Source organism: Leuresthes tenuis, unplaced genomic scaffold (assembly GCF_036924035.1).
Source record: "Leuresthes tenuis unplaced genomic scaffold, fLeuTen1.0.hap1 SCAF_1, whole genome shotgun sequence".
Lineage (NCBI taxonomy): Eukaryota > Metazoa > Chordata > Actinopteri > Atheriniformes > Atherinopsidae > Leuresthes > Leuresthes tenuis.
The window spans coordinates 37,156,435-37,184,063 of record NW_027325355.1 but is presented as its reverse complement, the minus strand read 5'-3'; the positions used below and the strand labels follow the sequence as shown (position 1 = coordinate 37,184,063).

Here is a 27,629-nt window from a genome sequence, read left to right as displayed (position 1 = left end):
AAAACACAGCCAGAACAAGGACGGAACACAGCCAAGAAACAGCCAGAAAACAGTCAAAACACAGCCAGAACACAGCCAGAACAAAGGAAGAACACAGCCAGAATACAGCCAGAACACAGCCAGAACAAAACCAGAACACAGCCAGAACACAGCCAGAATACAGGAAGAACGCAACAAAAACACAGTCAGAACACAGCCAGAACACAGCAAGAAAACAGTCAGAACACAGCCAGAACACAGCCAGAAAAAAGCCAGAACACGGCCAGAACACAGCCAGAACAAATGAAGAACACAGCAAAAACACAATCAGAAAACAGCCAGAACACAGCCAAAAACAGACAGAACATAGCATGAACACATTCAGAACACATCCAGAACACTTTCAAAACAAAGCCAGAAAACAGCCAGAACACAGTCAAAAACACAGCCAGAACACATTCAGAACACATTCAGAAAACAGTCAGAATACAGCCAGAACACAGTAAAAAAAAAAGCCAGAACACAGCCAGAACACAGCCAAAATACAGCTAGAACACAGCCAGAACACAACATGAACACAGCCAGAAAAAAGCCAGAACACGGCCAGAACACAGCCAGAACAAATGAAGAACACAGCAAAAACACAATCAGAAAACAGCCAGAACACAGCCAAAAACAGACAGAACATAGCATGAACACATTCATAACACAGTCAGAACACAGCCAGAACACTTTCAAAACAAAGCCAGAAAACAGCCAGAACACAGTCAAAAACACAGCCAGAACACATTCAGAACACATTCAGAAAACAGTCAGAATACAGCCAGAACACAGTAAAAAAAAAAGCCAGAACACAGCCAGAACACAGCCAAAATACAGCTAGAACACAGCCAGAACACAACATGAACACAGCCAGAACACAGCCAGAACACAGCCAGGACCCAGCCAGAACACAGCCAGAACACAGCCAGAACGCAGCCAGAACACAGCCAGAACAGAGCAAGAACACAGCCAGAACATAGCCAGAACACAGTCAGAACACAGCCAGAACACAGCCAGAACAAAGCCAGAAAACATTAAAAAAAAAACAGTAAGAACACAGCCCAAAGACAGTCAGAACACAACTACAACACAGCCAGAACAAAGCCAGAATGCAGTCAGAACACATTTAGAACACATTCAGAACACAGCCAGAATACGGCCAGAAAACAGCCAGAACACGGCCAGAACAAAGGAAGAATACAGCCAGAACACAGCCAGAACACAGCCAGAACAAAGCCAGAACACAGCCAGAACACAGTCAGAACACAGCCAGAACACAGCCAGAACACAGCCAGAAAACATTAAAAAAAAAAACAGTAAGAACACAGCCCAAAGACAGTCAGAACACAACTACAACACAGCCAGAACAAAGCCAGAATGCAGTCAGAACACATTTAGAACACATTCAGAACACAGCCAGAATACGGCCAGAAAACAGCCAGAACACGGCCAGAACACAGCAAGAACACACTCAGAATACAGCCAGAACACAGCCAGAACAAAGCCAGAACACAGCCAGAACAAAGCCAGAACACAGCCAGAACACAGCCAGAACACAGCCAAAACAAAGCCAGAACACAGCCAGAACAAAGCCAGAACACAGCCAGAACACAGCCAGAACACAGCCAGAACAAAGCCAGAACACAGCCAGAACAAAGCCAGAATACGGCCAGAACACAGCCAGAACACAGCCAGAACAAAACCAGAACACAGCCAGAACACAGCCAGAACACAGCCAGAACACAGCCAGAACAAAGCCAGAACACAGCCAGAACACAGCCAGAATACAGCCAGAACACAGCCAGAATATAGCCAGAACACAGCCAGAACAGAGCAAAAATACAGTCAGTACACAGCCAGAACACAGCCAGAACACAGCCAGAATATAGCCAGAACACAGCCAGAACAGAGCAAAAATACAGTCAGTACACAGCCAGAATACAGCCAGAACACAGGAAGAACAAAGTCAGAACACAACCAGAATATAGCCAGAACACAGCCAGAACACAGCCAGAACACAGCAAGAAAACAGCCAGAACACAGCCAGAAAGAAGTCAAAACACAGCCAAAACACAGCCAGAACAAGGACGGAACACAGCCAAGAAACAGCCAGAAAACAGTCAAAACAAAGCCAGAACACAGCCAGAACAAAGGAAGAACACAGCCAGAATACAGCCAGAACACAGCCAGAATACAGGAAGAACGCAACAAAAACACAGTCAGAACACAGCCAGAACACAGCAAGAAAACAGTCAGAACACAGCCAGAAAAAAGCCAGAACACGGCCAGAACACAGTCAAAAAACAACCAGAACACAGCATGAACACATTCAGAACACATCCAGAACACTTTCAAAACAAAGCCAGAACACAGCCAGAACACGGCCAGAACACAGCCAGAACAAATGAAGAACACAGCAAAAACACAATCAGAAAACAGCCAGAACACAGCCAAAAACAGACAGAACATAGCATGAACACATTCAGAACACATCCAGAACACTTTCAAAACAAAGCCAGAACACAGCCAGAACACGGCCAGAACACAGCCAGAACAAATTAAGAACACAGCAAAAACACAATCAGAAAACAGCAAGAACACAGTCAAAAACAGACAGAACACATTCAGAACACATTCAGAAAACAGTCAGAATACAGCCAGAACACAGTAAAAAAAAAAAAGCCAGAACACAGCTAGAACACAGCCAAAATACAGCTAGAACACAGCCAGAACACAACATGAACACATTCATAACACAGTCAGAACACAGCCAGAACACAGCCAAAAACAGGAAGAACACAGACAGAACACAGCCAGAACACAGCCAGGACCCAGCCTGAACACAGCCAAAACACAGCCAGGACACAGCCAGAACACAGCCAGAACACAGCCAAAACACAGCCAGAACACAGCCAGAACACAACATGAACACATTCATAACACAGTCAGAACACAGCCTGAACACAGCCAAAACACAGTCAGAACACAGCCAGAACACAGCCAGAACACAGCCAGATCACATTCAGAAAACAGTCAGAATACAGACAGAAAACAGTCAGAATACAGACAGAAAACAGTCAGAACACAGCCAGAACACAGCCAGGACCCAGCCTGAACACAGCCAAAACACAGTCAGAACACAGTCAGAACACAGCCAAATCACATTCAGAAAACAGTCAGAATACAGACAGAAAACAGTCAGAATACAGCCAGAACACATTCAAAACACAGTCAGAATACAACCAGAAAACAGCCAGAACACAGCCAGAACACAGGAAGAACACAGCCAGAACACAGGATGAACACAGCAAGAACACAGCCAGAACACAGGAAGAACACAGCCAGAACACAGCCAGAACACAGCCAGAACACAGTCAAAACAAAGCCAGAACACAGCCAGAACACAGCCAGAACACAGTCAAAACACAGCCAGAACACAGCAAGAACACAGCCAGAACACATTCAGAACACAGCCAGAACACAGGAAGAACACAGCCAGAACACAGCCAGAACACAGCCAGGACCCAGCCAGAACACAGTCAAAACAAAGCCAGAACACAGCCAGAACACAGCCAGAACACAGCCAGAACAAAACCAGAACACAGCCAGAACACAGCCAGAACACAGTCAGAACACAGCCAGAACACAGCCAGAACAAAGCCAGAACACAGCCAGAACACAGCCAGAACACAGCCAGAACAAAACCAGAACACAGCCAGAACACAGCCAGAACACAGCCAGAACAAAGCCAGAACACAGTCAGAACACAGCCAGAACACAGCCAGAACGCAGCCAGAACACAGCTAGAACACAGCCAGAACACAGTCAGAACAAAGCCAGAACACAGCCAGAACACAGCCAGAACACAGCCAGAAAAAAGCCAGAACACAGCCAGAACACAGCCAGAACACAGTCAGAACAAAGCCAGAACACAGCCAGAACACAGCTAGAACACAGCCTGAACACAGCCAGAACAAAACCAGAACACAGTCAGAACACAGCCAGAACACAGCCAGAACGCAGCCAGAACACAGCTAGAACACAGCCAGAACACAGTCAGAACAAAGCCAGAACACAGCCAGAAAACATTAAAAAAAAAAAAAAAGTAAGAACACAGCCAGAACACAGCCACAAAAAAGCCAGAACACAGCCAGAACACAGTCAGAACACAGCAAGAACACAGCCAGAACACAGCTAGAACACAGCCAGAACACAGTCAGAACACAGCCAGAACACAGCCAGAACACAGCCAGAACAAAGCCAGAACACAGCCAGAACACAGCTAGAACACAGCCAGAACACAGTCAGAAGACAGCAAGAAAACAGCCAGAACACAGCCAGAAAAAAGCCAGAACACAGCCAGAACACAGCCAGAAAACATAAAAAAAAAAAAACAGTAAGAACACAGCCCAAACACACTCAGAACACAACTACAACACAGCCAGAACAAAGCCAGAATGCAGTCAGAACACATTTAGAACACATTCAGAACACAGCCAGAATACGGCCAGAAAACAGCCAGAACACAGCCAGAACACAGCAAGAACACACTCAGAATACAGCCAGAACACAGCCAGAACAAAGCCAGAACACAGCCAGAACAAAGCCAGAACACAGCCAGAACACAGCCAGAATACAGCCAGAACACAGCCAGAATATAGCCAGAACACAGCCAGAACAGAGCAAAAATACAGCCAGAACACAGCCAGAATACAGCCAGAACACAGCCAGAATATAGCCAGAACACAGCCAGAACAGAGCAAAAATACAGCCAGAACACAGCCAGAATACAGCCAGAACACAGCCAGAACACAGCCAGAATATAGCCAGAACACAGCCAGAACAGAGCAAAAATACAGCCAGTACACAGCCAGAATACAGCCAGAACACAGCCAGAATATAGCCAGAACACAGCCAGAACAGAGCAAAAATACAGTCAGTACACAGCCAGAACACAGCCAGAACACAGCCAGAATATAGCCAGAACACAGCCAGAACAGAGCAAAAATACAGTCAGTACACAGCCAGAATACAGCCAGAACACAGGAAGAACACAGCCAGAACACAGCCAGAATATAGCCAGAACAAAGCCAGAACAGAGCAAAAACACAGTCAGAATACAGCCAGAACACAGCAAGAAAACAGCCAGAACACAGCCAGAAAGAAGTCAAAACACAACCAAAACACAGCCAGAACAAGGACGGAACACAGCCAAGAAACAGCCAGAAAACAGTCAAAACACAGCCAGAACACAGCCAGAACAAAGGAAGAACACAGCCAGAATACAGCCAGAACACAGCCAGAACAAAACCAGAACACAGCCAGAACACAGCCAGAATACAGGAAGAACGCAACAAAAACACAGTCAGAACACAGCCAGAACACAGCAAGAAAACAGTCAGAACACAGCCAGAACACAGCCAGAAAAAAGCCAGAACACGGCCAGAACACTGCCAGAACAAATGAAGAACACAGCAAAAACACAATCAGAAAACAGCCAGAACACAGCCAAAAACAGACAGAACATAGCATGAACACATTCAGAACACATCCAGAACACTTTCAAAACAAAGCCAGAAAACAGCCAGAACACAGTCAAAAACACAGCCAGAACACATTCAGAACACATTCAGAAAACAGTCAGAATACAGCCAGAACACAGTAAAAAAAAAAAGCCAGAACACAGCCAGAACACAGCCAAAATACAGCTAGAACACAGCCAGATCACAACATGAACACAGCCAGAAAAAAGCCAGAACACGGCCAGAACACAGCCAGAACAAATGAAGAACACAGCAAAAACACAATCAGAAAACAGCCAGAACACAGCCAAAATACAGCTAGAACACAGCCAGAACACAACATGAACACAGCCAGAAAAAAGCCAGAACACGGCCAGAACACAGCCAGAACAAATGAAGAACACAGCAAAAACACAATCAGAAAACAGCCAGAACACAGCCAAAAACAGACAGAACATAGCATGAACACATTCAGAACACATCCAGAACACTTTCAAAACAAAGCCAGAAAACAGCCAGAACACAGTCAAAAACACAGCCAGAACACATTCAGAACACATTCAGAAAACAGTCAGAATACAGCCAGAACACAGTAAAAAAAAAAGCCAGAACACAGCCAGAACACAGCCAAAATACAGCTAGAACACAGCCAGAACACAACATGAACACAGCCAGAACACAGCCAGAACACAGCCAGGACCCAGCCAGAACACAGTCAAAACAAAGCCAGAACACAGCCAGAACACAGCCAGAACAGAGCAAGAACACAGCCAGAACACAGCCAGAACACAGTCAGAACACAGCCAGAACACAGCCAGAACAAAGCCAGAACAAAGGAAGAATACAGCCAGAACACAGCCAGAACAAAACCAGAACACAGCCAGAACACAGTCAGAACACAGCCAGAACACAGCCAGAAAACATTAAAAAAAAAAACAGTAAGAACACAGCCCAAAGACAGTCAGAACACAACTACAACACAGCCAGAACAAAGCCAGAATGCAGTCAGAACACATTTAGAACACATTCAGAACACAGCCAGAATACGGCCAGAAAACAGCCAGAACACGGCCAGAACACAGCAAGAACACACTCAGAATACAGCCAGAACACAGCCAGAACAAAGCCAGAACACAGCCAGAACAAAGCCAGAACACAGCCAGAACACAGCCAGAACACAGCCAAAACAAAGCCAGAACACAGCCAGAACAAAGCCAGAACACAGCCAGAACACAGCCAGAACACAGCCAGAACAAAGCCAGAATACGGCCAGAACACAGCCAGAACACAGCCAGAACAAAACCAGAACACAGCCAGAACACAGCCAGAACACAGCCAGAACAAAGCCAGAACACAGCCAGAACACAGCCAGAATACAGCCAGAACACAGCCAGAATATAGCCAAAACACAGCCAGAACAGAGCAAAAATACAGTCAGTACACAGCCAGAACACAGCCAGAATATAGCCAGAACACAGCCAGAATAGAGCAAAAATACAGTCAGTACACAGCCAGAATACAGCCAGAACACAGGAAGAACACAGTCAGAACACAACCAGAACACAGCCAGAACACAGCCACGAAACAGCCAGAAAACAGTCAAAAGTCAGCCAGAACACAGTAAAAACTCAGCCAGAACACAAACAGAATACAGCCAGAACACAGGAAGAACACAGTCAGAACACAGCCAGAACACAGCCAGAATATAGCCAGAACACAGCCAGAACAGAGCAAAAACACAGTCAGAACACAGCCAGAAAGAAGTCAGAACACAGCCAGAAAGCAGTCAGAACACAGCCAGAATAAAGCCAGACCACAGGAAGAACACAGCAAGAACACAGCCAGAATACAGCCACGAAACAGCCAGAAAACAGTCAAAACTCAGCCAGAACACAGTCAAAACACAGTCAGAACACAAACAGAACACTGCCAGAACACAGTAAAAACACAGTCAGAACACAAACAGAACACAGCCAGAACACAGCCAGAATACAGTCAGAACACAGCCAGAATATAGCCAGAACACAGCCAGAACAGAACAAAAATACAGTCAGTACACAGCCAGAATACAGCCAGAACACAGCCAGAATATAGCCAGAACACAGCCAGAACAGAGCAAAAATACAGTCAGTACACAGCCAGAATACAGCCAGAACACAGGAAGAACACAGTCAGAACACAACCAGAATATAGCCAGAACAACGCCAGAACAGAGCAAAAACACAGTCAGAATACAGCCAGAACACAGCAAGAAAACAGCCAGAACACAGCCAGAAAGAAGTCAAAACACAGCCAAAACACAGCCAGAACAAGGACGGAACACAGCCAAGAAACAGCCAGAAAACAGTCAAAACACAGCCAGAACACAGCCAGAACAAAGGAAGAACACAGCCAGAATACAGCCAGAACACAGCCAGAATACAGGAAGAACGCAACAAAAACACAGTCAGAACACAGCCAGAACACAGCAAGAAAACAGTCAGAACACAGCCAGAAAAAAGCCAGAACACAGCATGAACACATTCAGAACACATCCAGAACACTTTCAAAACAAAGCCAGAACACAGCCAGAACACGGCCAGAACACAGCCAGAACAAATGAAGAACACAGCAAAAACACAATCAGAAAACAGCCAGAACACAGCCAAAAACAGAAAGAACATAGCATGAACACATTCAGAACACATCCAGAACACTTTCAAAACAAAGCCAGAACACAGCCAGAACACGGCCAGAACACAGCCAGAACAAATGAAGAACACAGCAAAAACACAATCAGAAAACAGCAAGAACACAGTCAAAAACACAGCCAGAACACATTCAGAACACATTCAGAAAACAGTCAGAATACAGCCAGAACACAGTAAAAAAAAAAGCCAGAACACAGCCAAAATACAGCTAGAACACAGCCAAAACACAACATGAACACATTCATAGCACAGTCAGAACACAGCCAGAACACAGCCAGAAAACAGGAAGAACACAGACAGAACACAGCCAGAACACAGCCAGGACCCAGCCTGAACACAGCCAAAACACAGTCAGAACACAGCCAGAACACAGCCAGAACACAGCAAGATCACATTCAGAAAACAGTCAGAATACAGACAGAAAACAGTCAGAATACAGCCAGAAAACAGCCAGAACACATTCAAAACACAGTCAGAATACAGCCAGAAAACAGCCAGAACACAGTCAAAAACACAGCCAGAACACATTCAGAAAACAGTCAGAATACAGCCAGAACACAGTAAAAAAAAAAAGCCAGAACACAGCCAGAACAAAGCCAAAATACAGCTAGAACACAGCCAGAACACAACATGAACACAGCCAGAACACAGCCAGAACACAGCCAGAACACAGCCAGGACCCAGCCAGAACACAGTCAAAACAAAGCCAGAACACAGCCAGAACACAGCCAGAACAGAGCAAGAACACAGCCAGAACACAGCCAGAACACAGTCAAAACACAGCCAGAACACAGCCAGAACAAAGCCAGAACACAGCCAGAATACAGCCAGAACACAGCCAGAACAAAACCAGAACACAGCCAGAACACAGTCAGAACACAGCCAGAACACAGCCAGAACACAGCCAGAAAACATTAAAAAAAAAAACAGTAAGAACACAGCCAAAAGACAGTCAGAACACAACTACAACACAGCCAGAACAAAGCCAGAATGCAGTCAGAACACATTTAGAACACATTCAGAACACAGCCAGAATACGGCCAGAAAACAGCCAGAACACGGCCAGAACACAGCAAGAACACACTCAGAATACAGCCAGAACACAGCCAGAACAAAGCCAGAACACAGCCAGAACAAAGCCAGAACACAGCCAGAACACAGCCAGAATACAGCCAGAACACAGCCAGAATATAGCCAGAACACAGCCAGAACAGAGCAAAAATACAGCCAGTACACAGCCAGAATACAGCCAGAACACAGCCAGAATATAGCCAGAACACAGCCAGAACAGAGCAAAAATACAGTCAGTACACAGCCAGAACACAGCCAGAACACAGCCAGAATATAGCCAGAACACAGCAAGAACAGAGCAAAAATACAGTCAGTACACGGCCAGAATACAGCCAGAACACAGGAAGAACACAGCCAGAACACAGCCAGAATATAGCCAGAACAAAGCCAGAACAGAGCAAAAACACAGTCAGAATAAAGCCAGAACACAGCAAGAAAACAGCCAGAACACAGCCAGAAAGAAGTCAAAACACAACCAAAACACAGCCAGAACAAGGACGGAACACAGCCAAGAAACAGCCAGAAAACAGTCAAAACACAGCCAGAACACAGCCAGAACAAAGGAAGAACACAGCCAGAATACAGCCAGAACACAGCCAGAACAAAACCAGAACACAGCCAGAACACAGCCAGAATACAGGAAGAACGCAACAAAAACACAGTCAGAACATAGCCAGAACACAGCAAGAAAACAGTCAGAACACAGCCAGAACACAGCCAGAAAAAAGCCAGAACACGGCCAGAACACAGCCAGAACAAATGAAGAACACAGCAAAAACACAATCAGAAAACAGCCAGAACACAGCCAAAAACAGACAGAACATAGCATGAACACATTCAGAACACATCCAGAACACTTTCAAAACAAAGCCAGAAAACAGCCAGAACACAGTCAAAAACACAGCCAGAACACATTCAGAACACATTCAGAAAACAGTCAGAATACAGCCAGAACACAGTAAAAAAAAAAGCCAGAACACAGCCAGAACACGGCCAGAACACAGCAAGAACACACGCAGAATACAGCCAGAACACAGCCAGAACAAAGCCAGAACACAGCCAGAACACAGCAAGAAAACAGTCAGAACACAGCCAGAACACAGCCAGAAAAAAGCCAGAACACGGCCAGAACACAGCCAGAACAAATGAAGAACACAGCAAAAACACAATCAGAAAACAGCCAGAACACAGCCAAAAACAGACAGAACATAGCATGAACACATTCAGAACACATCCAGAACACTTTCAAAACAAAGCCAGAAAACAGCCAGAACACAGTCAAAAACACATTCAGAACACATTCAGAAAACAGTCAGAATACAGCCAGAACACAGTAAAAAAAAAAGCCAGAACACAGCCAGAACACAGCCAAAATACAGCTAGAACACAGCCAGAACACAACATGAACACAGCCAGAAAAAAGCCAGAACACGGCCAGAACACAGCCAGAACACAGCCAGAACACAGCCAGAACAAATGAAGAACACAGCAAAAACACAATCAGAAAACAGACAGAACACAGCCAAAAACAGACAGAACATAGCATGAACACATTCATAACACAGTCAGAACACAGCCAGAACACTTTCATAACAAAGCCAGAAAACAGCCAGAACACAGTCAAAAACACAGCCAGAACACATTCAGAACACATTCAGAAAACAGTCAGAATACAGCCAGAACACAGTAAAAAAAAAAGCCAGAACACAGCCAGAACACAGCCAAAATACAGCTAGAACACAGCCAGAACACAACATGAACACAGCCAGAACACAGCCAGAACACAGCCAGGACCCAGCCAGAACACAGTCAAAACAAAGCCAGAACACAGCCAGAACACAGCCAGAACAGAGCAAGAACACAGCCAGAACACAGCCAGAACACAGTCAGAACACAGCCAGAACACAGCCAGAACAAAGTCAGAACAAAGGAAGAATACAGCCAGAACACAGCCAGAACAAAACCAGAACACAGCCAGAACACAGTCAGAACACAGCCAGAACACAGCCAGAACACAGCCAGAAAACATTAAAAAAAAAACAGTAAGAACACAGCCCAAAGACAGTCAGAACACAACTACAACACAGCCAGAACAAAGCCAGAATGCAGTCAGAACACATTTAGAACACATTCAGAACACAGCCAGAATACGGCCAGAACACAGCCAGAACACGGCCAGAACACAGCAAGAACACACGCAGAATACAGCCAGAACACAGCCAGAACAAAGCCAGAACACAGCCAGAACAAAGCCAGAACACAGCCAGAACACAGCCAGAACACAGCCAAAACAAAGCCAGAACACAGCCAGAACAAAGCCAGAACACAGCCAGAACACAGCCAGAACACAGCCAGAACAAAGCCAGAACACAGCCAGAACAAAGCCAGAATACGGCCAGAACACAGCCAGAACACAGCCAGAACAAAACCAGAACACAGCCAGAACACAGCCAGAAAACAGCCAGAACACAGCCAGAACAAAGCCAGAACACAGCCAGAACACAGCCAGAATACAGCCAGAACACAGCCAGAATATAGCCAGAACACAGCCAGAACAGAGCAAAAATACAGTCAGTACACAGCCAGAACACAGCCAGAACACAGCCAGAATATAGCCAGAACACAGCCAGAACAGAGCAAAAATACAGTCAGTACACAGCCAGAATACAGCCAGAACACAGGAAGAACACAGTCAGAACACAACCAGAATATAGCCAGAACACAGCCAGAACACAGCCAGAACACAGCAAGAAAACAGCCAGAACACAGCCAGAAAGAAGTCAAAACACAGCCAAAACACAGCCAGAACAAGGACGGAACACAGCCAAGAAACAGCCAGAAAACAGTCAAAACAAAGCCAGAACACAGCCAGAACAAAGGAAGAACACAGCCAGAATACAGCCAGAACACAGCCAGAATACAGGAAGAACGCAACAAAAACACAGTCAGAACACAGCCAGAACACAGCAAGAAAACAGTCAGAACACAGCCAGAAAAAAGCCAGAACACGGCCAGAACACAGTCAAAAAACAGCCAGAACACAGCATGAACACAGTCAAAAACAGACAGAACATAGCATGAACACATTCAGAACACATCCAGAACACTTTCAAAACAAAGCCAGAACACAGCCAGAACACGGCCAGAACACAGCCAGAACAAATGAAGAACACAGCAAAAACACAATCAGAAAACAGCCAGAACACAGCCAAAAACAGACAGAACATAGCATGAACACATTCAGAACACATCCAGAACACTTTCAAAACAAAGCCAGAACACAGCCAGAACACGGCCAGAACACAGCCAGAACAAATTAAGAACACAGCAAAAACACAATCAGAAAACAGCAAGAACACAGTCAAAAACAGACAGAACACATTCAGAACACATTCAGAAAACAGTCAGAATACAGCCAGAACACAGTAAAAAAAAAAAAGCCAAAACACAGCTAGAACACAGCCAGAACACAACATGAACACATTCATAACACAGTCAGAACACAGCCAGAACACAGCCAGAAAAAAGGAAGAACACAGACAGAACACAGCCAGAACACAGCCAGGACCCAGCCTGAACACAGCCAAAACACAGCCAGGACACAGCCAGAACACAGCCAGAACACAGCCAAAACACAGCCAGAACACAGCCAGAACACAACATGAACACATTCATAACACAGTCAGAACACAGCCTGAACACAGCCAAAACACAGTCAGAACACAGCCAGAACACAGCCAGAACACAGCCAGATCACATTCAGAAAACAGTCAGAATACAGACAGAAAACAGTCAGAATACAGACAGAAAACAGTCAGAATACAGACAGAAAACAGTCAGAACACAGCCAGAACACAGCCAGGACCCAGCCTGAACACAGCCAAAACACAGTCAGAACACAGTCAGAACACAGCCAAATCACATTCAGATAACAGTCAGAATACAGACAGAAAACAGTCAGAATACAGCCAGAACACATTCAAAACACAGTCAGAATACAGCCAGAAAACAGCCAGAACACAGCCAGAACACAGGAAGAACACAGCCAGAACACAGGATGAACACAGCAAGAACACAGCCAGAACACAGGAAGAACACAGCCAGAACACAGCCAGAACACAGCCACGACCCAGCCAGAACACAGTCAAAACAAAGCCAGAACACAGCCAGAACACAGCCAGAACACAGTCAAAACACAGCCAGAACACAGGATGAACACAGCAAGAACACAGCCAGAACACATTCAGAACACAGCCAGAACACAGGAAGAACACAGCCAGAACACAGCCAGAACACAGCCAGGACCCAGCCAGAACACAGTCAAAACAAAGCCAGAACACAGCCAGAACACAGCCAGAACACAGCCAGAACAAAACCAGAACACAGCCAGAACACAGCCAGAACACAGTCAGAACACAGCCAGAACACAGCCAGAACAAAGCCAGAACACAGCCAGAACACAGCCAGAACACAGCCAGAACAAAACCAGAACACAGCCAGAACACAGCCAGAACACAGCCAGAACAAAGCCAGAACACAGTCAGAACACAGCCAGAACACAGCCAGAACGCAGCCAGAACACAGCTAGAACACAACCAGAACACAGTCAGAACAAAGCCAGAACACAGCCAGAACACAGCCAGAACACAGCCAGAAAAAAGCCAGAACACAGCCAGAACACAGCCAGAACACAGTCAGAACAAAGCCAGAACACAGCCAGAACACAGCTAGAACACAGCCAGAACACAGCCAGAACAAAACCAGAACACAGCCAGAACACAGTCAGAACACAGCCAGAACACAGCCAGAACGCAGCCAGAACACAGCTAGAACACAGCCAGAACACAGTCAGAACAAAGCCAGAACACAGCCAGAACACAGCCAGAACACAGCCAGAACACATAAAAAAAAAAAACAGTAAGAACACAGCCAGAACACAGCCAGAAAAAAGCCAGAACACAGCCAGAACACAGTCAGAACACAGCAAGAACACAGCCAGAACACAGCTAGAACACAGCCAGAACACAGTCAGAACACAGCCAGAACACAGCCAGAACACAGCCAGAACAAAGCCAGAACACAGCCAGAACACAGCTAGAACACAGCCAGAACACAGTCAGAAGACAGCAAGAAAACAGCCAGAACACAGCCAGAAAAAAGCCAGAACACAGCCAGAACACAGTCAGAACACAGCAAGAACACAGCCAGAACACAGCTAGAACACAGCCAGAACACAGTCAGAACACAGCCAGAACACAGCCAGAACACAGCCAGAACAAAGCCAGAACACAGCCAGAACACAGCTAGAACACAGCCAGAACACAGTCAGAAGACAGCAAGAAAACAGCCAGAACACAGTCAGAATACAGCCAGAAAACAGCCAGAACACAGCCAGAACACAGGAAGAACACAGCCAGAACACAGGATGAACACAGCAAGAACACAGCCAGAACACAGGAAGAACACAGCCAGAACACAGCCAGAACACAGCCACGACCCAGCCAGAACACAGTCAAAACAAAGCCAGAACACAGCCAGAACACAGCCAGAACACAGTCAAAACACAGCCAGAACACAGGATGAACACAGCAAGAACACAGCCAGAACACATTCAGAACACAGCCAGAACACAGGAAGAACACAGCCAGAACACAGCCAGAACACAGCCAGGACCCAGCCAGAACACAGTCAAAACAAAGCCAGAACACAGCCAGAACACAGCCAGAACACAGCCAGAACACAGCCAGAACACATAAAAAAAAAAACAGTAAGAACACAGCCAGAACACAGCCAGAAAAAAGCCAGAACACAGCCAGAACACAGCCAGAACAAAGCCAGAACACAGCCAGAACACAGCCAGAACACAGCCAGAACAAAACCAGAACACAGCCAGAACACAGCCAGAACACAGCCAGAACAAAGCCAGAACACAGTCAGAACACAGCCAGAACACAGCCAGAACGCAGCCAGAACACAGCTAGAACACAACCAGAACACAGTCAGAACAAAGCCAGAACACAGCCAGAACACAGCCAGAACACAGCCAGAAAAAAGCCAGAACACAGCCAGAACACAGCCAGAACACAGTCAGAACAAAGCCAGAACACAGCCAGAACACAGCTAGAACACAGCCAGAACACAGCCAGAACAAAACCAGAACACAGCCAGAACACAGTCAGAACACAGCCAGAACACAGCCAGAACGCAGCCAGAACACAGCTAGAACACAGCCAGAACACAGTCAGAACAAAGCCAGAACACAGCCAGAACACAGCCAGAACACAGCCAGAACACATAAAAAAAAAAAACAGTAAGAACACAGCCAGAACACAGCCAGAAAAAAGCCAGAACACAGCCAGAACACAGTCAGAACACAGCAAGAACACAGCCAGAACACAGCTAGAACACAGCCAGAACACAGTCAGAACACAGCCAGAACACAGCCAGAACACAGCCAGAACAAAGCCAGAACACAGCCAGAACACAGCTAGAACACAGCCAGAACACAGTCAGAAGACAGCAAGAAAACAGCCAGAACACAGCCAGAAAAAAGCCAGAACACAGCCAGAACACAGTCAGAACACAGCAAGAACACAGCCAGAACACAGCTAGAACACAGCCAGAACACAGTCAGAACACAGCCAGAACACAGCCAGAACACAGCCAGAACAAAGCCAGAACACAGCCAGAACACAGCTAGAACACAGCCAGAACACAGTCAGAAGACAGCAAGAAAACAGCCAGAACACAGCCAGAAAAAAGCCAGAACACAGCCAGAACACAGTCAGAACACAGCAAGAACACAGCCAGAACACAGCTAGAACACAGCCAGAACACAGTCAGAACACAGCCAGAACACAGCCAGAACACAGCCAGAACAAAGCCAGAACACAGCCAGAACACAGCTAGAACACAGCCAGAACACAGTCAGAAGACAGCAAGAAAACAGCCAGAACACAGCCAGAAAAAAGCCAGAACACAGCCAGAACACAGCCAGAAAACATAAAAAAAAAAAAACAGTAAGAACACAGCCCAAACACACTCAGAACACAACTACAACACAGCCAGAACAAAGCCAGAATGCAGTCAGAACACATTTAGAACACATTCAGAACACAGCCAGAATACGGCCAGAAAACAGCCAGAACACGGCCAGAACACAGCAAGAACACACTCAGAATACAGCCAGAACACAGCCAGAACAAAGCCAGAACACAGCCAGAACAAAGCCAGAACACAGCCAGAACACAGCCAGAATACAGCCAGAACACAGCCAGAATATAGCCAGAACACAGCCAGAACAGAGCAAAAATACAGCCAGAACACAGCCAGAATACAGCCAGAACACAGCCAGAATATAGCCAGAACACAGCCAGAAAAGAGCAAAAATACAGCCAGAACACAGCCAGAATACAGCCAGAACACAGCCAGAATATAGCCAGAACACAGCCAGAACAGAGCAAAAATACAGCCAGTACACAGCCAGAATACAGCCAGAACACAGCCAGAATATAGCCAGAACACAGCCAGAACAGAGCAAAAATACAGTCAGTACACAGCCAGAACACAGCCAGAACACAGCCAGAATATAGCCAGAACACAGCCAGAACAGAGCAAAAATACAGTCAGTACACAGCCAGAATACAGCCAGAACACAGGAAGAACACAGCCAGAACACAGCCAGAATATAGCCAGAACAAAGCCAGAACAGAGCAAAAACACAGTCAGAATACAGCCAGAACACAGCAAGAAAACAGCCAGAACACAGCCAGAAAGAAGTCAAAACACAACCAAAACACAGCCAGAACAAGGACGGAACACAGCCAAGAAACAGCCAGAAAACAGTCAAAACACAGCCAGAACACAGCCAGAACAAAGGAAGAACACAGCCAGAATACAGCCAGAACACAGCCAGAACAAAACCAGAACACAGCCAGAACACAGCCAGAATACAGGAAGAACGCAACAAAAACACAGTCAGAACACAGCCAGAACACAGCAAGAAAACAGTCAGAACACAGCCAGAACACTTTCAAAACAAAGCCAGAAAACAGCCAGAACACAGTCAAAAACACAGCCAGAACACATTCAGAACACATTCAGAAAACAGTCAGAATACAGCCAGAACACAGTAAAAAAAAAAGCCAGAACACAGCCAAAATACAGCTAGAACACAGCCAGAACACAACATGAACACAGCCAGAAAAAAGCCAGAACACGGCCAGAACACAGCCAGAACAAATGAAGAACACAGCAAAAACACAATCAGAAAACAGCCAGAACACAGCCAAAAACAGACAGAACATAGCATGAACACATTCAGAACACATCCAGAACACTTTCAAAACAAAGCCAGAAAACAGCCAGAACACAGTCAAAAACACAGCCAGAACACATTCAGAACACATTCAGAAAACAGTCAGAATACAGCCAGAACACAGTAAAAAAAAAAGCCAGAACACAGCCAGAACACAGCCAAAATACAGCTAGAACACAGCCAGAACACAACATGAACACAGCCAGAACACAGCCAGAACACAGCCAGGACCCAGCCAGAACACAGTCAAAACAAAGCCAGAACACAGCCAGAACACAGCCAGAACAGAGCAAGAACACAGCCAGAACACAGCCAGAACACAGTCAGAACACAGCCAGAACACAGCCAGAACAAAGCCAGAACAAAGGAAGAATACAGCCAGAACACAGCCAGAACAAAACCAGAACACAGCCAGAACACAGTCAGAACACAGCCAGAACACAGCCAGAACACAGCCAGAAAACATTAAAAAAAAAAACAGTAAGAACACAGCCCAAAGACAGTCAGAACACAACTACAACACAGCCAGAACAAAGCCAGAATGCAGTCAGAACACATTTAGAACACATTCAGAACACAGCCAGAATACGGCCAGAAAACAGCCAGAACACGGCCAGAACACAGCAAGAACACACTCAGAATACAGCCAGAACACAGCCAGAACAAAGCCAGAACACAGCCAGAACAAAGCCAGAACACAGCCAGAACACAGCCAGAACACAGCCAAAACAAAGCCAGAACACAGCCAGAACAAAGCCAGAACACAGCCAGAACACAGCCAGAACACAGCCAAAACAAAGCCAGAACACAGCCAGAACAAAGCCAGAACACAGCCAGAACACAGTCAGAACAAAGCCAGAACACAGCCAGAACAAAGCCAGAATACGGCCAGAACACAGCCAGAACACAGCCAGAACAAAACCAGAACACAGCCAGAACACAGCCAGAACACAGCCAGAACAAAGCCAGAACACAGCCAGAACACAGCCAGAATACAGCCAGAACACAGCCAGAATATAGCCAGAACACAGCCAGAACAGAGCAAAAATACAGTCAGTACACAGCCAGAACACAGCCAGAATATAGCCAGAACACAGCCAGAACAGAGCAAAAATACAGTCAGTACACAGCCAGAATACAGCCAGAACACAGGAAGAACACAGTCAGAACACAACCAGAATATAGCCAGAACACAGCCAGAACACAGCCAGAACACAGCAAGAAAACAGCCAGAACACAGCCAGAAAGATGTCAAAACACAGCCAAAACACAGCCAGAACAAGGACGGAACACAGCCAAGAAACAGCCAGAAAACAGTCAAAACAAAGCCAGAATACAGCCAGAACAAAGGAAGAAAACAGCCAGAATACAGCCAGAATACAGCCAGAACACAGCCAGAATACAGGAAGAACGCAACAAAAACACAGTCAGAACACAGCCAGAACACAGCAAGAAAACAGTCAGAACACAGCCAGAAAAAAGCCAGAACACGGCCAGAACACAGTCAAAAAACAGCCAGGACACAGCATGAACACAGTCAAAAACAGACAGAACATAGCATGAACACATTCAGAACACATCCAGAACACTTTCAAAACAAAGCCAGAACACAGCCAGAACACGGCCAGAACACAGCCAGAACAAATGAAGAACACAGCAAAAACACAATCAGAAAACAGCCAGAACACAGCCAAAAACAGACAGAACATAGCATGAACACATTCAGAACACATCCAGAACACTTTCAAAACAAAGCCAGAACACAGCCAGAACACGGCCAGAACACAGCCAGAACAAATTAAGAACACAGCAAAAACACAATCAGAAAACAGCAAGAACACAGTCAAAAACACAGCCAGAACACATTCAGAACACATTCAGAAAACAGTCAGAATACAGCCAGAACACAGTAAAAAAAAAAGCCAGAACACAGCCAGAACACAGCCAAAATACAGCTAGAACACAGCCAGAACACAGTCAGAACAAAGCCAGAACACAGCCAGAACACAGCCAGAACAAATTAAGAACACAGCAAAAACACAATCAGAAAACAGCAAGAACACAGTCAAAAACAGACAGAACACATTCAGAACACATTCAGAAAACAGTCAGAATACAGCCAGAACACAGTAAAAAAAAAAGCCAGAACACAGCTAGAACACAGCCAAAATACAGCTACAACACAGCCAGAACACAGCCAAAATACAGCTAGAACACAGCCAAAACACAACATGAACACATTCATAACACAGTCAGAACACAGCCAGAACACAGCCAGAAAACAGGAAGAACACAGACAGAACACAGCCAGAACACAGCCAGGACCCAGCCTGAACACAGCCAAAACACAGTCAGAACACAGCCAGAACACAGCCAGAACACAGCCAGATCACATTCAGAAAACAGTCAGAATACAGACAGAAAACAGTCAGAATACAGCCAGAAAACAGCCAGAACACATTCAAAACACAGTCAGAATACAGCCAGAAAACAGCCAGAACACAGTCAAAAACACAGCCAGAACACATTCAGAACACATTCAGAAAACAGTCAGAATACAGCCAGAACACAGTAAAAAAAAAAAGCCAGAACACAGCCAGAACACAGCCAGGACACAGCCAGAACACAGCCAGATCACATTCAGAAAACAGTCAGAATACAGACAGAAAACAGTCAGAATACAGACAGAAAACAGTCAGAACACAGCCAGAACACAGCCAGGACCCAGCCTGAACACAGCCAGAACACAGCCAGAACACAGCCAAATCACATTCAGAAAACAGTCAGAATACAGACAGAAAAAAGTCAGAATACAGCCAGAACACATTCAAAACACAGTCAGAATACAGCCAGAAAACAGCCAGAACACAGCCAGAACACAGGAAGAACACAGCCAGAACACAGCCAGAACACAGCCAGGACCCAGCCAGAACACAGTCAAAACAAAGCCAGAACACAGCCAGAACACAGCCAGAACACAGTCAAAACACAGCCAGAACACAGTCAGAACACAGCCAGAACACAGCCAGAACAAAACCAGAACACAGCCAGAACACAGCCAGAACACAGCCAGAACAAAGCCAGAACACAGTCAGAACACAGCCAGAACACAGCCAGAACGCAGCCAGAACACAGCTAGAACACAGCCAGAACACAGTCAGAACAAAGCCAGAACACAGCCAGAACACAGCTAGAACACAGCCAGAACACAGCCAGAACACAGCCAGAACACAGCCAGAAAAAAGCCAGAACACAGCCAGAACACAGCCAGAACACAGTCAGAACAAAGCCAGAACACAGTCAGAACAAAGCCAGAACACAGCCAGAACACAGTCAGAACAAAGCCAGAACACAGCCAGAACACAGCTAGAACAAAACCAGAACACAGCCAGAACACAGTCAGAACACAGCCAGAACACAGCCAGAACGCACCCAGAACACAGCTAGAACACAGCCAGAACACAGTCAGAACAAAGCCAGAACACAGCCAGAACACAGCCAGAACACAGCCAGAACACAGCCAGAAAACATAAAAAAAAACCCAGTAAGAACACAGCCAGAACACAGCCAGAAAAAAGCCAGAACACAGCCAGAACACAGTCAGAACACAGCAAGAACACAGCCAGAACACAGCTAGAACACAGCCAGAACACAGTCAGAACACAGCCAGAACACAGCCAGAACACAGCCAGAACAAAGCCAGAACACAGCCAGAACACAGCTAGAACACAGCCAGAACACAGTCAGAAGACAGCAAGAAAACATAAAAAAAAAAAAAACAGTAAGAACACAGCCCAAACACACTCAGAACACAACTACAACACAGCCAGAACACAGCCAGAATGCAGTCAGAACACATTTAGAACACATTCAGAACACAGCCAGAATACGGCCAGAAAACAGCCAGAACACGGCCAGAACACAGCAAGAACACACTCAGAATACAGCCAGAACACAGCCAGAACAAAGCCAGAACACAGCCAGAACACGGCCAGAATACGGCCAGAACACAGCCAGAACACAGCCAGAACACAGCCAGAACACAGCCAGAACACAGCCAGAACACAGCAAGAACACACTCAGAATACAGCCACGTCTACTTACAGTGTTTTTCTCAATTAGCTCTCTCCTAAGTTTAACTAATGCTTTTAGTGCTCAAGGTCCAATAAATAATTCTGTGAGCCAAGTACAATGAAATGAAGACATATCAGCAGTCGCATCAAAAACTCTTCTTTAGAGGATTAGAGGAAAGTATTCATATTCTGAAAGAAATTCAATGATCCAAACATCTCAAATCAAATCAAGTTTATTCGTATAGCCCTTTACAATGCCCCAAAAGTACCTGAACTGCTTTACATGCAAGTCATAAAACAGTAACAGACATAAAATAAATATTAAAACAAAGACATAAAAATAGTTAATAAAATAGTCCATAAAATGGCTCATAAAACCAACCCCAAACGTAAAACCAGTATTAGCAAGTGTATTAAATGACCTGAGGAAAGGACTCTAGTTGCTGTTAAAAGCTAGACTAAAAAGTTTTGACTTAAAAAGGTTGAGGTCTGTTGCAGTGCGAATGTCAGGGGGCAGTTTATTCCACAATCTGGGGGCTGCAACGGCGAAAGAGCGGTCACCCCACTGTTTACATTTAGATCTGGGAACATCCAGTAAAAGCTGGCCTGAGGAGCATAGGGCCCTGCCAAGGTCCCGGATGTTTAGGATCTGGGACAGATAGGTGGGCGCCAGGCCGTCATGGCCTTAAAAACAAACATCAAACATTTAAAATCAATTCTAAAACGGACTGGAAGCCAGTGAAGCGACGAAAGGACAGGGGAGATATGCTGTCATCTGTCCCTCCTTAAAGGGGAACTCCGGTATTTTTAAACCTAGACCTTATTCTGGCATGAAATACGTTTATCTACTCACCGAGAGCAGTTTGGTGAAAGTCGGCGTCCTTCATAAGATATTTAGATTCCTCGAGATCCATATAGCTCATAGCTGCTGTGTTGTTGTTAATGAGGGCTTATGGAGGTATTTCTACACACTTGTCTACTGGTATGACATCATCGCCACCCGCCGCTGCAGCACAGGTCATTCACTCCGGTAAGGACGTCCATCTTATTCAGAGTTGTTGTCCATGTCGTCAAAGTCTGATAAATATCCTGCCATGTTGCACAAAACTATCAGCAGCAAACTCTGATAGCCCCAATAACAACAACACAGCAGCTATGAGCTAACAGAGCTATGAGCTAACAGAGCTCTGAGCTAACAGAGCTATAGCACACGTTCATTCATTCAATCTTCTTAAAGTATTGGTGAAATAAAGACAGATAATGCCTTATTTAGAGGCTGCATCCTCTAAGCCCCGTTCACTCCGTTATATGGATCTCCAGTTATCTAAATATCTTCTGAAGGACGCCGACTTTCACCAAACTGTTCTCAGTGAGTAGATGAACGTGTTTCATGCCAGAAATAAGGTCTATGTTTAAAAATACCAGAGTTCCCCTTTAATAAACCATAGTCAACCCAGTTCTTTTAGAACAATGACCAATGTTCAAAACAGACATCCTGATTATTCCAAATCAATCATTTATGATGAACAAATTATGTTTATGAACCAACATCCAGCATAAGAGCAACTGTTTATGAAAATTAGATAACTTTACTTTACAATTACACCTTAACAAATGATCCAGCCTGCTCAGAGTGTTCCAGAAATGTGTAGAAACAGTGTACAGTGTAAGGTGTGAAACCACCTGAACTGAGCTGGTAATTATGGGGGATGTGAAGAGCTGAGCTCACATAAACAAGACGAGGTAGACCTTCAGTTATGAAAACTCTGCTGCAAAGAGGGCATAAGAGATTGAGGTGTTGTAACTTTGTCATCCTTTTTGTTCTTTCCTTTTTATGTTTCCACCTGTTTTCATTTATATTTCAGAATGTGTGTGTGTATATATATGTATTTATATACAAAATAGCCATTTTGTGTCATTTGTTCCCTCAGGGACACCGTAGTGCTAATTTCTTTGTGTCAGATTACTGTCACTACCCTAAAGGCAAACAGTAAAGCTGATATTGTTCAGGCAGATCATGAAGCCATTCTGCTGTGTGTACATATGTCCTCTGAAAGCTGAATAACTCACTGCTGCTCAACAATTCTGTGTGTTTATTGGTTCAAAGCAAAGTTACAGAGCACCTAAAAATAGCAGATCTAGAAAAAAAGTTCTGGACATATATATTCTGGATATATATATATATATATATATATATTTATATCTATATATTCAAGGCGATACTTGGTGCAACGCTGCCATCTTGTGGTGTATTTAAATTATGGTGTCCTGGCCATCAGACTAAAAAGCACGTTCAGCATATTTGAGTCCCAACACTGGTGGAGATTTTTCGGTTCCTTATTCCTGTCATATTTTTGCATTTAGATAAGCAGCTCGTCTCATCTGAAAACATGTCCAAACCATGATTGCATGGGATTATGCGAGCCATGAATCGTGAAATGTGTAACCATGACCATGCATGTTGTTGTGTCTTAATGCACAGTTAATGCTGCTTAATGCAGTCTAATAATGGAGTTACATCATTACCAAACACAAGATGAAAACGTTTTTTCTCATGTCATGTTATCTTAATTTGGTCCAAATATCCCTTTTTCATGAGAAGACTGTGATTACTGAAGTGGTTAAAAGTCACACGCAGCTCTCTGTACAGCAGCTCATATAATGCACGTTCCTCAGCAGAATGCTCAGATAAATATGGTTATGTTGTTCTGAGATATTTAAAAAGTCTTTCAGGTGAAACACTGTGGATCGACTTTGTTACATGTGTGAGCCAAACATCTGCTAAATTGTAAATTAGCCACAGTGTGTAATGAGACATTGAATGTCAGTTTCCTTACATCATGAGATGTATTTAAAGGGGAAATTAAGTTAAATGCTATGTTCTGGCCTGCTGTGCTCTGGGCATTTCTTAAAAAAAACTGACATTTTGTGTCTTGTACTGTGGACCAATGTGACTATTCCAGGCTTGAGATGAGGCTGGGATAACAGAACTAAGAAATACACATGAGCAAATACAATGGTTTATAACTCATAGTCACATCATTAGTTGAATTAACACACAGTACTGTCACATTATTTTATCAACCTAAAATACAACTTTAGAAAAGAAATAATGACCCCACTGCCCTCAGAGTTGGCCTGAAGCAAACAAAGTGCATGAGTACGTAGTCCTTTATGTATGTTTCTCAGATCTACGAGACTCATCGCACATTCGTTTCCTAAAGTTGGCGTCTCCTTTATGCTCTAACTGGGAGCTGCTCTTAAAGGCACAGGGATTGTTTAACCCGGCTGCATATCTGCAGGATTATTTGACCTCAGTATTTTCTGTCCATATGCTTCGTTGTGTGTGAGCAGGCAGGGAGCGATGGTGAGAGCATCGGAAACTGCCCTTTCTCTCAGAGACTCTTCATGATCCTGTGGCTGAAAGGAGTCATCTTTAACGTCACCACAGTCGACCTTAAACGGTAATGTTTCTATTTTAGCACAGCAGGCCTGTGTCTGTGTGGACTCATTCTGCTTTTTGCAGCTGTTCAACACAGTAACTGCTTATGTTTGAATTGTGTGTTGTCAGAAAGCCAGCTGACCTGCAGGACCTCGCTCCAGGAACTAACCCTCCATTCATGACATTTAACGGCGAGGTCAAAGTTGATGTTAACAAGATAGAGGAGTTCCTGGAGGAGAAACTGACCCCACCGCGGTACACAAGCACACATTCACTGACAGAAGTTGACCAGAGGAGGCTAAGTTTATACACTGAGGTCAATCTGTTTTAGGATTGTGTTCCACGGGATACAGATTGATTTAGATTTTCAATCAGTTTACATCTGACTGTCACACCCATTGCATGCAGAATTATTCAGCTGTTTTCTGTTATATGCCCTCACCAGCTACCCCAGACTAGCTCCCAAACATCCTGAAGCCAACACAGCTGGCATTGATGTCTTTGCTAAGTTCTCAGCTTACATCAAAAACCCAAGAAAAGACACCAACGGCGGTAAGAAAGACTCCTTCACCTCCTCTGCAGCCCTCTTATGACTTCATTGGTGTTTATTGTGTGTGAAAATGGGCCAAATGGTTGTTTCACAGCACATGAAAACAACTAATATGGTTGTATAGGCTGGAGGACGTGTTGCTCTGATTTTGTGATGCACCCCATCATAATGATGAGTACATTTCATTTAGAATCTTGATTTAGGTTGAATGTTCAGGTGAGTGATCAGTTCCTATCGGTGCTACTTACTGTCTGCATCTCTTCCATTTCAAGCCTTAGAGAAAGCTTTGCTGAAGTCTCTTTGGCGCCTCGACGACTTCCTGAAGACTCCTCTGTCTGATGAAATAGATGCTGATGCGTCAGGAGACTTGCCTGAGTCCTCCAGGAGTTTCCTAGATGGGTCTGAACTCACCCTGGCTGACTGCAACCTGCTGCCTAAACTGCACATTCTAAAGGTTTGCTCACCAAGCTGGAGTGAAAATGTTTGGTGGCTTATTTCAACTGCTTGGACTCTTACATGGGCACAGCCAGTGGTGTCCACTTCCATCTGTTTGTTTTTCAGGTTGTAGCTAAGAAATACCGTGGCTTTGAGATCCCTGCAGAGATGACGGGGGTGTGGCGGTATCTGAACTGTGCCTACCAGAGGGAGGAGTTCACCAGCACCTGCCCTGCTGTGAGGGAGATTGAGTTTGCTTATTTGAACGTTGCAAAGCAAATAAAGTAAGAGCAAAGATGGGGGAGAATGAACCAACAACAATAAAAAATGAATAAAAGAGGACATAGATATCACTATCTCAGTAAAGTCCACACGATGGAGGAGGAAAAGAAGCAGAGTCACATTGTTAAAGGTAAAGAAGGAAAGGGGATCAGACCAGTAAATAGACCAGACCCAACTTATACTGAAACCCTTACCTTATCCAATTCTTCCTTTGTGTGTGTGTGTTTGCACCCACAGGTTGGGCTGCGTCTTTATGCTAACTATTTTACAAATGACAACCATTAATGAGGAAGTGGGTTCTCGTTCTGCTTTCCTGTTTTTATCTTTTATGTTTTAAGTTGGTTAGTTTCACTTCAGATGATGGCAGGACCAAGTCCACTGCACGCACGTTACGTGTCACTTACTGTACAAGTAAAAATCTTCTTTTTAAATAAAAAAAGCTAATTCAACATAACAGAACTCACACTGTGATCACTTACCAGCAAAATGACTCAACCCACATTACATCGGGATGCCTCCATCAGTAATGTTGTAGCTACGTAATGCTATGAATCCTACTGTGCAAACATTACTCACAGAAACCCACTGAAATCCCTGAATGCTACATGCTCAGTGCTGTTGATAGCTAGTTCAGTCTGCTGTTTAATGTGAAGGTGACTTAAATGTGCTGAAGATGCATCATGTGATTCTGTTTTCTTTATTAAGTTCTGATAATAACGATGAATCAGTGTTGAAATAAAAAAGAAATGAGTAGCGAGGAGCATTTTCATAATCTTGGAGATGCTTTTGAATGTGTAATGCTTCTGATTGGCTGAAGGAGTATTGGGATGGTTTTGGCTGCTCTGTGATAGGTCTGCTCGTTATCTCTTAACTGGCACACAGTAGATGGTAAAACTGCAACAAGTGAATGACCCATATCTCCAGTGGTAGATCGACTATACTTTACTCACCCATACATATTATAGAAATCTCAAGATAGAGTCACTTGGAACAGTTCTACTAATAAAATCCAGTTTTATTTTCCTGCTGTAACGGCAGGTCTAAAATGATCAGGTTTGTGTTTTCTTAGTATCCGTCAGTCTGGCGTCATCTCATAAAATTCATTCTATATACAGAACAGAATTTGTTAGGTTTATGGTTTTTTTCTATTGCATCATTATGACTTGACAGCCAGCCATTTAGTTTTGTGTCATCTGTATTAAACCAACACTATGTTCTGGCCTTAC

General features: G+C 44.8%; 2 protein-coding genes across 2 annotated transcripts in view; one reads left to right on the top strand and one right to left on the bottom strand.

The window, feature by feature from the left end:
* LOC140294261 (chloride intracellular channel protein 4) overlaps window positions 1-27,617 on the top strand; it is a 51,346-nt gene extending 23,729 nt beyond the window's left edge. The window contains exons 2-6 of the mRNA XM_072379582.1: window positions 25,049-25,158; window positions 25,266-25,391; window positions 25,582-25,688; window positions 25,959-26,140; window positions 26,248-27,617. Of these exons, the coding sequence (XP_072235683.1) occupies window positions 25,049-25,158; window positions 25,266-25,391; window positions 25,582-25,688; window positions 25,959-26,140; window positions 26,248-26,409 (687 nt within the window). The 3' untranslated portion in view covers window positions 26,410-27,617. The remainder of the gene's footprint in view (window positions 1-25,048; window positions 25,159-25,265; window positions 25,392-25,581; window positions 25,689-25,958; window positions 26,141-26,247) is intronic.
* Window positions 1-27,629, bottom strand: part of rcan1b (regulator of calcineurin 1b) — a 386,410-nt gene that overhangs the window by 58,763 nt on the left and 300,018 nt on the right. The window lies entirely within an intron of this gene.